Source organism: Notolepis coatsorum (genome assembly GCF_963971535.1).
Source record: "Notolepis coatsorum genome assembly, chromosome: 20".
Lineage (NCBI taxonomy): Eukaryota > Metazoa > Chordata > Actinopteri > Aulopiformes > Paralepididae > Notolepis > Notolepis coatsorum.
In genome coordinates, this window is record NC_140184.1 from 19,476,372 (window position 1) to 19,487,323 (window position 10,952).

At 39.6% G+C, this 10,952-nt stretch overlaps 1 protein-coding gene across 1 annotated transcript in view; it reads left to right on the plus strand.

Moving 5' to 3' along the window:
* The window catches only part of LOC311246980 (myocyte-specific enhancer factor 2A-like), a 137,182-nt gene extending 126,867 nt beyond the window's left edge, over positions 1–10,315 (plus strand). Inside the window, exons 9-10 of the mRNA XM_084337253.1 lie at positions 1,174–1,300; positions 7,814–10,315. Coding sequence (XP_084193379.1) covers positions 1,174–1,300; positions 7,814–8,177 — 491 coding nt within the window. The 3' untranslated portion in view covers positions 8,178–10,315. The remainder of the gene's footprint in view (positions 1–1,173; positions 1,301–7,813) is intronic.
* The last annotated feature ends 637 nt before the right edge of the window (positions 10,316–10,952 follow it).

Consider the following 10,952-nt stretch of genomic DNA (forward strand, 5'->3'; position numbering starts at 1 on the left):
ATACAATAATGCACAATCATTCCAGACTGTCAATGGTCTTTGATATTGGCAGTGACTGAAAAGATACAGGCTGAAGCATAATACTTATATATGCCTGTCCTATATTCTTATCAAATTAAGTAATATAGAGAGAGAGAGAGAGAGAGAGAGAGAGAGAGAGAGAGAGAGAGAGAGAGAGAGAGAGAGAGAGAGACAGAGAACAATTATGCACATTTGTAACCTCCAAAAATAGCTATACAAACCTTTTATTTAAAAAAGATTTACGCAAAAGAAAATGACTCATTATTCAATTTATATCAGCATTGTTCCACAAGTCAACCCCAACAATAGAAATACATCTCCTTTTAATCCCTTTTTAGCTTTGTGAACAGTACATTTACAAACATCTCTCAAATCATATTTTCATGTATTGAAAAACTCTATTAACACATTATTTCATAATAAAACAAATCATTCAATTTCACAACATGACACTTTATAAACAGTGGATTTGTGTGGTCAAATTAAAAAAAAATTAAAGAAAGAAAAAAACATGTGAACCATGTGAAACTAATGTGTATTAAATCAGTGGTGATACTATAGTTAAAGTGCACTGATAGGAAGCAGCTCGCAGGGCTCATAGAGTGATGTGTTGGCTGTCAATCATTATCTCAGCTCTCTCACATAATAGTGAAAATCCTGCACTTAAAGTCAGGTTTTTGGAGCATGTGCTTTTATGTAGAGGTTTTCATTTGTATTTATATAACCAGATTAGTCCTGTTGAGATTACTGTCTCTTTTCCTGGAAACGTCCTTCTTGTCCCAATGTTATATTCACATGCAGACTAGGGCTGAACGATATGTAAAAAGTCATCATACTTTGATTATTTTGACAGATATTTTAATTACGATATGAGAGTAAATAGTATTTTCTTCATAATATCATAATATCCATTTTCATTGTATAACTTGAAATGGTGATGATGTTTTTTTGTTGGGGGTCTCTGTACCAAACAAAAACATCGTCTTAGGTCTGTAGAACACGATTCATAGGCCTCCGCAGCGCCACAATATTTAATTGAATGAGTGTTTCTGATGGCCGTATTGATACATTTTGATTGATATTGATCGGTCAGCCTAAAATGGAGAATATGTATTTATTATTATTACTTAATACATCTATGTTTTGTGTCAGATTACGCCCTGGACAGCCCAGACGTGTCTTGCCTCCAGGGTTTCAGTTCTCCTGGAGGACTCTCGTTGGGTTCCATGTCGGCATGGCAACACCACCAGCTGGGCCAGGCAGCCCTCAGCTCACTGGCGTAAGTATACGTCTCATCCCCACCGTTACAACACACCACCATCAACACAGCAAATTGGCTGTGGCTGTTTAATTAAGCAGCTGTTGTCTGCCTACCACTGTGGCCAAAAGGTGGTGCAATTAAATACCTTTATCTTTATTCAACATCTCCATTCGCCGGCACCTAGTCTTCCTGGTGGGAAAGGAACATGAATTGATTGGTGGTGTCTTATCACTGTACCTATATCACGATGGGATTACAGGGATTAGATGTGAATGTAGTTATATACTAGTCTGGTATTGGTCTGCAGGGATTGTTATCTACTAGAAACGACCACCTAAACTCACAACATTCAGAGCTCTTGGATGGCTCACTGTGGAGGGCAGAGTGGCCATGCTTTTCCCAGTTTTGACCTTAACGTTCTACGAAGGATTATCTTTCAAGAGGAACTTGCTTCTTTGCGAGTGTTTCCCAGACGATCCCTTAACAGATGCTTAAGGTACAGCTTCAAAGGTACATGTAAAGAGGAGCTGTACATGTAAAGAGGATGGGTGCTCGCAAAGGTGCCTGTTACAGAGGGAATGATATAAGTTAACCTAATTCATTATTTTGGTTCTAGACAGGACATTTATGAATGGCTTTTATAATTTGCATTGGCTAATTGGGCACATTACAGGTAGAATCTGTGATGCTGTCAAACAGCGACCTCTAGGCAAAAGAGACCCTTTTGTGATACACTTTGTACATGTACTGTAGATGTAGGCTGTGATAACTACAGTAGAGACTGTCTACTGTCTATATGAAAAGCATACAGTAATGTAGGCCTAATACGGCTACAACTGGGACAGGATGAGTAGAGTGCATCGCCAAGGGAGTGCTACAAGTGCCTCAGACCAGCCTTTTAAAGGGTTACCTTTCAAAAGGTATTCCTTAACTTACGAGGCTCTGGGAAGCACCTCCACAACTAAAGGTATACCTTATAATGCTCATGGCGCTAAGGAGGCTCTGGGAACGGGCTCAGGCTGGTTCATGGTGACTTTCTTGACTTTGCACCTAATTACTTAAAGCTGCAATAATGATTTTCTGACCACTAGTAGAGCCAGCGAATCGCCACTATAAACAGACTCCTCTCGTATTAGCACAAAAATCCCTTACTGGCACAATCTTGAGATCTTGAGTAGCTAAGAAATGTGCATGGATTACAAGATTTCAACTAGTTCAAGTTTCAAGTTTCTTTATTAGTTGACTTGTCATGCAAAAATACAGAATATTTTTATATGAAATGCTTGTTCCTGTTCTACTACAACTACAACTACAACACATACAACTTTTCTTGGGCATTTCCTGGTTGTTAAAAAGGTAGTAAATACTTCTCCTACAAACACAGTACTATATTATATGCACCATGCAAAAAGAAAAGCAATACGAATAATCAACAATGTAGGATATTATGAACACACCAATAACTTATTTATAAAGCTACAAGCATTGAAATGTATGGACCTAGTGGATTTCAAAACTGCCCTCATTGTATACAAAGCCAGATACAAACTAATCCCAGGCAACATTCAAAGATGGTTCAGAGACAGGGAAGGAAAATATAACTTAAGAGGGAGAGGGAATCTTAAACAACCAATGGTACACACTACGCTGAAAAGCATGTGCATATCGGTGTGTGGAGTGAAGTTGTGGAATAATTTACCTGAATACATCAAACTGAGTAAACATATGGCACAATTTAAAAAGCAGCTAAAAAAATACACATTAGAGAAATACAGAAATGAGTAATGAGGATAAACAAAGTTATGTTATATTGTGTTATGTGGTGCTGTACTATATTCACTGCTGTCAAGTGAATCAAGTTTTATTTAAAAAATGTTGTATTATAAGTAAAAGTATATTCTATATTGTAATATACTAAATTATGTTATATCTAGTCAAACTAATGGAAGAACAAATATAAATGTAAGGGGGTAGGGATCACTAAGCTTAGCTTCCCTCTACTCCTTTTTTGGACATGTCTGCTAACCAAACACATTGCTCTTGACCTTTTGTTTATGTTTTTTTTTTTATGTTTTTTAATAAAAATAAAAAATAAAATGTGTTGTTATGATTGTTTGGTTTGACGGAGCTAGATACCGTGATTTGTTTGGAGGAATATGGAGAATTACATGTTCAAAAATAAACTTTTTCATTCATTCATTCATTCATTCATTCATTCATTCATTCATTCATTCATTCATATTCAGGCAGCACAATATTGATTTCATAAAAAGAAAACTCATAACTATTTTAGATTTAGCAGCAAGACACCCCAACGTTACAACTCTATAATTTGCCTCGCATATAACCCATCTATTTTATCTCCTCGTAGACACAGAATAGGACAATTCCTTTTAACACTTTGAATGCCCAGCAGGGGGCGCTCATTTAGTACTTGAATGCCCAGCACCACTCCAATGTTAACGTTAATATCGCCTAATCTATGTTTTAAATTATGGCTATGTGTCTAATCTGCCCGTCGCATTATCAATGACCCATTTCCAGTCAACATTGGCGAAGCGGATTGTTTTTTTATCGGTTCATTTCCGTTTGATAGCATTTTGAAAAGCACTCGTTTTCACGGAAAAAATAGGAGATTCCATGATAATCGCCCTTTACTGTAATATTCTAGAACGTTGTCATTTTGTGGCCTATTTATGAATCGTTTTCAAATAAACGCTAGATTATCGATAGTATATGTGTACGTGTGCACGCTGGTGCCACGCGCTGAAAATCGATTCTCTCAGTTCCTGATCACTCTTACAGTCAAACAGTCATATCACATTATAGGGGAAACGCTTATATCTCCGTGAAAAAAGGTCTGATTATCCTAATACTGGTAAAATAGATTCCTTACCTGAGATCAGATGGTATCCAAATGGATTATTCCAATTCCTGATCGCCATTCCGAAAATCGATCCTTTTATTGATCCAGTGCTACGTACTGTAAAACACATAATCCCCGCTGCTCTGAGAGTCCAGCATGAAGCTGATCGACTCCAGTTACATGCGTGAGAAGTAAAATGTGTCCGGGTTTTTTTTTCTCATGCTTTTTCATTGAGTCCAATCCAAAAAGGTGAATTACCATCTGGGAGACGATAGGGGGCGCTTTTTCACATCTGAGCGCCTGGGGTGGCTGAATTACCAACGGTAGACTCGGTTGATGAAATATAAATTCAGATCGCTAATAATAAAAAAAAAAGAGAAAAAAAAGAATATTCTCGCTATGGGCATTCAACCCGCAGGGGGTAAACCCGAGAAAACTCGGGTTGGGCATTCAAAGTGTTAAAGGAACATGCCAACTTTTTGGGAAATTAGCTTATATGCCATCTACCCCGGAGTTAGACAAGCAGATACATACCCTCTTCTTCTCTGTGCATGCATTCAGAGTAGGGAACACCCGCACTGTTAGCCTAGGTTAGCGTCATTCACTGGATAGGGCTGCCCAGTTAACCTAGTTCCCAACAGTCATGAAATACACTCCAAATACAACTCCAAAACGTTCCTGTAAACATGTTGTGACCTGTGTATTTACCACGTGGAGAAAAAAATATGTATTAGACTCAACCATTTTTTGCCTAACCACTGCTGCCTGGGTGCAGTGATTTCACGCATCACCTCAAAAGCCCTGTTGTAACTATAGAAACTGTGGCTAATCAATGAAGACACTTTTATGCTATTTTCTTTGATCATAGACCTGTTCATACAACCTGAACTCCTGAGTAAACAAAATAGGTTACCCAATTTACGAGTAGCCTAATATTAGTCTAGTTTTTGGTGTTATATTATTATGTAACGCCAGTCAGCAAGCGAACGTACAATCAAAGGGGATGCAGGGACCGCTGAGGATTACACTAGGATAGTCCAGCAAAGTTACGTCCTATTCATCAATCTCACAATATTCGCTAATGTTAGACAGATGGAATACAGCCTTCCATCTAAAAACATAACTGATAACTTACCACAGTCATGGTTGCCAGTGTTTCACTTTCTCCTCTCTGTGCGATGCCGATGGATGGGATGGCCGTATCCTTCAGAAAACGTCTCATGGTTTGGTTACTAAGTAGCATTTTTTCATAATAGTCATCTTGTGCAAAATGCTCTGAGCAAACACGATGGTTCTTGATTATTTCTATTGGTGTGTTGGAATCTATGTGTTGGAATCTATGAGCAAGTAGCCATAGCTTCAACCGGTCCGGATCTTTAGTTGGAATTATATGAAATAAAAAATTCAACTCTGGCCTTGATGATTTCTTAGCACAACTCTTTACAACACACAGAGGCATGATTGTAAAGTTGTGATTTATCTAGATACTACTAATATCTGATGATATCCACTTCACTCAATGAAAGTGCGTCTTGCGCTAGCTAATACTAGTCAGTAGTCACATTGGTTTTATTGATGGAAGTTACAACAGGGCTTCAGCAGTGGTTTGGCAAAAACTAGAGTACATATCTGCTTAGAAAACTAAAGTGTCTAATTAAATTTTTTTTATTTCTCCACATGGTAAATACACAGGTCACAACATGTTTACAGGAACGTTTTGGAGTTGTATTTGGAGTGTATGGAGTGTATTTCATGACTGTTGGGAACTAGGTTAAGTGGGCAGCCCTACTTCCAGTGAATGACGCTAAGCTAGGCTAACGGTGCAGGTGTTGAATATAGGACAGGCACATATAAGCACTATGCTTCAGTCTGTACCTTTTTCAGTCACTGTAAATAATCAAATATTGATAAATGATGATGTATATTGTACTTTTTTTTTGATGACTGAAAAAAATAAACTACTACTAAATAAACTACTACTACTACTTCCAGTGAATGACGCTAAGCTAGGCTAACGGTGCAGGTGTTCCCTACTCTGAATGCATGCACAGAGAAGAAAAGGGTATGTATCTGCTTGTCTAACTCCAGGGTAGTTGGCAAATAAGCTAATTTCCCAAAAGGTTGGCGTGTTCCTTTAACTACTGTGATTAGAAATGTTTCTGTCAGGGGCGCCCCAGTGCGCTCAGCCGCGCCACGGCCGACCCGGGTTCGAGTCCCGAACCCGTCGTTATTTGCCCAATGTCTTCCCCCCACTCTGTCTCCCATTCCTCCTCTGTCTCTCTCTACTGGACTGCCCAGTAGAAATAAAGCGATAAAACGCCAAAAAATTCATCTTTAAAGGACTGTGACAATCTTAACATATTTAAACTGGTCAGTTCAGTCACTAAATAACAGGTTCCTCGTCATGCCGTCAATAAAGGTGCATATCGTAGAGCAGCGGTTCTCAAACTACAGGTCGCGACCCAACATTTTTTTATGTTCTGGCAACATATTCTGGCTAAATATGCCTAGTTTTTATAAATGTGTATTGATAACAGTGCTGTAATTACATTTTCTAATAAATATGCATGATCAAGTTCAACAACGTGTGCTTTTATTTTGATATTCCTTAATTCCACGTTGAAATTACGCAATTTGGGTTCGCCAAAAAAAATCCTAAATAAAATGGGGTCACGGTATAAAAATGTTTGAGAACCCCTGCCGTAGAGTTTACTATAATTCAAGTTGTAAGAACTTGATCTACATGCATTGCACACACATCCACATGCACAACATTTAAACATTCACCTTTAACATTCACTTTAGACACTTTAAACACTTTTTAACACTAGGGGAGAGTGGGGTAAGAAGTGCCAATTTTTACTTAAAGTGCCTTTAAAGCAAGGGGATTACAGTAATGCCCCCAACTAAAATATGTACATATAGTTTAGGATGTTGTGCATCCATGGGGACAATCACTTTGGATCTTAAATAAACTGTTTCAGAAATATAGCTTTAGAAGAAAAAGTGGTTTTGTGGCACAACTTGCCCCCGGTGCGGGGTAAGTTGTGACATTAGAGAGAATACACTGGGGTAAATTGTGCCATTGATAATTTTAAGTAAAACAGATCATTTTAATCTAAAAAGCGGTAAAAGCATCCTGCAGATCTTCATCTCCTTTCCAACCTGACGTATAGTCTTCCCCTGTTGCACCTCTTTCACTGCTCTTTCCAACTTCTCAAGAGGAGTTGAAACCCTGTCTGTCTTCCGTTTGTATCTGCGTGGCATGATGGATTTTGGTCTAAAATTAAGAATACCACATAGTTTTAGTGATCAAATGTAAGAATACAATGTACAATAAAATACAATAAAGTAATATATATAGTTAATAATTATAAGTTGGGGCAACTTAACAAACAGAACACCTGGCACAACTTAACCCAGGCCCTTTGGCACAAATCACCCCAAGCCTACCATTTTGAAAAGAATTCATCCCCCAGCTGTTTTGAGCTAGCATCATGCTAACTGTATAGACTCATGGCGTCGCTTACTAAAGCACTAAAACATGTGTGAACTGCAGCTGGATTGGGGAGCAACAGATTGAGTCTAAAGCGTGTTGACACTCCCAAGTGATCCGTGAGTAATGGACACAAAGCCTTCTCTCTGTCTCCCCATCCTCTCAGCAGGTCAGGTAACCATGCAGCTCAGGGCTCCAACCTCTCCATCAGTGCCAACCGCAATGTCAACATCAAGTCCGAGCCCATCTCGCCTCCCCGGGATCGCGTCGGCCAGTCGGGCTACCTTTCCCAGCACCCTCACCCTCCCCATCCCCCCCACACGTCCTCGTCCTCCGCCAGACAGGAAATGGGGCGGTCCCCCGCGGACAGCATCAGCTCGTCCTGCAGCTCCTACGAGGGCAGCGACCGGGAGGACCACCGGCTGGACTTTCACTCCCCTCCCCTGGGGTGCCTGACGAGGCCACAGGGCGGCGCGGAGGACAGGGAGAGCCCCTCGGTGAAGCGCATGCGCATGGACGGCTGGGTGACATAGGAAGCGACGGTCACACTTACATGAACACAAACACAGTCAGGTTACCACACACATACTCACACATGCACACGCACACGCACACGCACACACACACACACACACACACACACACACACACACACACACACACACACACACGCACACACACAGGGCAAGCACAGGATGGACACAGTTATGCAAGTGGAGAGATGATTTTCTAGATGTATTTTTATTCTTGTTATTATTATCATTATTTTATTATTATTATTATTATTATTGCTTGTCAGTTCTTCTCAGACAGGGACATGCTGGGAGGTCCGTCGTGTCAGCGGACGTGTTCTGTTTGAATACTGTGGTTACATCTATGGTATGATCCGTGCATTTGGATATTAGTGCCCAGAATGAAGAAGGTGTGCTGTATACTGTACGACGTCAACCTAGTGTCTTTGTGATGATGACTTCAGTAGGTCAAGCGTTGTAACATTTCTGAGTGTCTACTGTTGAGTATTCAGATGTTAGACACGGCACGTCTAAAGCACCTAAGAGGAATTCATGCTTAAAGAAAGAAAGAAGAAACCCTCTCTTTCAGCTGTTCATGCCCCCCCCCCCCCCCTCATTGCGTGAGCAGGTTACAAGATGTACGAGTTGTTGCTTGTTTGTCACTGAGATGAAAAATGAATGTTGTTCAGGAACAGGACGACCTCCTCCGCACTGCTAAACGGACGGACTCGCATAGACGTGAACAGTTGCACCAATCATCATGAACAAAGAGCGTCGTGTTTGCCAGGAGGATGGACGACAAAACGTACAGAAGACGTTTGTGCGCAGCAGCGCCCCCATGAAAACGCTGAACTGTCCAAACAGATGTTCTTTTCCGTAAAAAAAAAGAACCACTTCTTTTTGGAGTTTAAATTCCACATCATGGACTTCAGAATCAATGAAGGGGTGTCCATGAGAGAAGACACAAACCTTCCTTGATCATCTCCTCAGGTCTTTTGTCATTGAATCCAACTTTAAACTAGTCCAACTTTAATTAAAATAATACTTGTTCATTATCATCTCGTTTACCTTTGTTTCAGAAGCACTTATTTATATCAGCCAAAGCAGTATGCAGGTTCTCTTTATTTTGTATGTTGTCAGTGTGTGTGCATTTTTATTTTATACACAGGATAAGACATCAGTGAGATTTATTCATTGTTGAAAGCCATGGGCACTTGCTGTTCTGTATGTATTAATTATTATTAAAAAATTAATATTTTTTTTGTATATAGTAACTTTAATATATATATATCACTGTTGGTGTTTGTACCTACTGTTAGCCTGGCTGATGCATATCCCTGTTTAGGGGGAGATATGCTTGTGTCAACATACCTGCATCAGTCAGGGTAATAATATATTGTACCTTTACCAGATTCTTTTTTTAAAGGTATATTTTTGTGGATTATTGCCGTGTTTACAAGGCATTGTCCTTTTTGATCAAGTATTCACTGGGTAATATTTACTATTTTGTTAAATAGCATATGCTGTACTTTATTCAAAATGGTAACCTTGGAAACCCTGTTTTACAAAATCTATGGTAAAAATAAATAAATGAATAAAAAATGACCCTAAGGTTGGATGCTCGCTACAAGATTCCGTGATTAAGCATCAAAGTTAGCATCCCTGAGAGAGGACATGCAGGGTCAGCAGCACCAGCTAGAATCAGCATGTTGCAAAAAAAGCATTTCAGGAAAATAACAGATTTTTCAATCTCAAGTCACAATCTTGCAGCCTGCATCCACCCTAAGGTGTTTCACGGCAATGGGCTCTAGTCACACCCATCAGTGTTTTTTTGTGCTGAGGAACTGCCCTGTTCATGGTCAAATGGTACCAACCGAACCTGTATAAATAAACCTGACAAATATGTCAGCGAGACAATGGAGGATGAGGCTATACTCCACTGTAACAATGGAGGGTAGTCTATGCAGATTTTAACCTTACAGCCAGACATGTAAACAAAGCAGCTATATGTACCCTGAGTCATATTTAATGATTGGTGTTTGTTTTTATTCAGTTTGATATATTGTTTATAAAACTGTAAATGTTGTACATACATAATTACTTGAATATGAAATTAACCCTAGATGCAGACATTTGAGTGAAATATATCTATCTATCCATCTATCCACAAAGGTTATTTGTCGTATTCATTTTTCATGTGCCCAAAGTAGGGGGATTGTGTAACACACAGTGAGTGTCATACTGCATTGTTTTAAATATGCCTTGCACGGCATTCGCTGCTGCTTGGCCTGGAAGAAGAGAGACTAGAACATGGAAAATCACTTGGTTTGTTCCCTGACGGCAGAAAATAAGGGCAAATTCCAACTGTGACTTTGTGACAGAACAGTAGCAGTGGCTGCCAAACTGCCGTTGAGCAAGGCCCTAACTTCTCCAGTGACCCTGCACCCATGGCTAACCCTGTGTTCTGACCTGAAGAGATACATTTACATTTACATTTAGTCATTTAGCTGACGCTTTTATCCAAAGCGACTTACAAGTTCTGTGCGACAAGACAGCAAGAAGGGTATAACTCTATCTGCTGAGTAACAATGTTCATCAAAGTGTTGCGTGTTACAGTGTAGGTTAGTTTATTAGGACAAGTGCATGACATTAAGGTTAGTCGGGGTTAGATTTTTTTTTTTTTTTATATCATTTCAGATAATGGTTGAAGAAGTGAGTCTTTAGTCGACGGCGAAAGATTGGACGGGATTCGGCTGTCCTAACTGGGATGGGTAGTTCATAGTACATAAAGGGGGC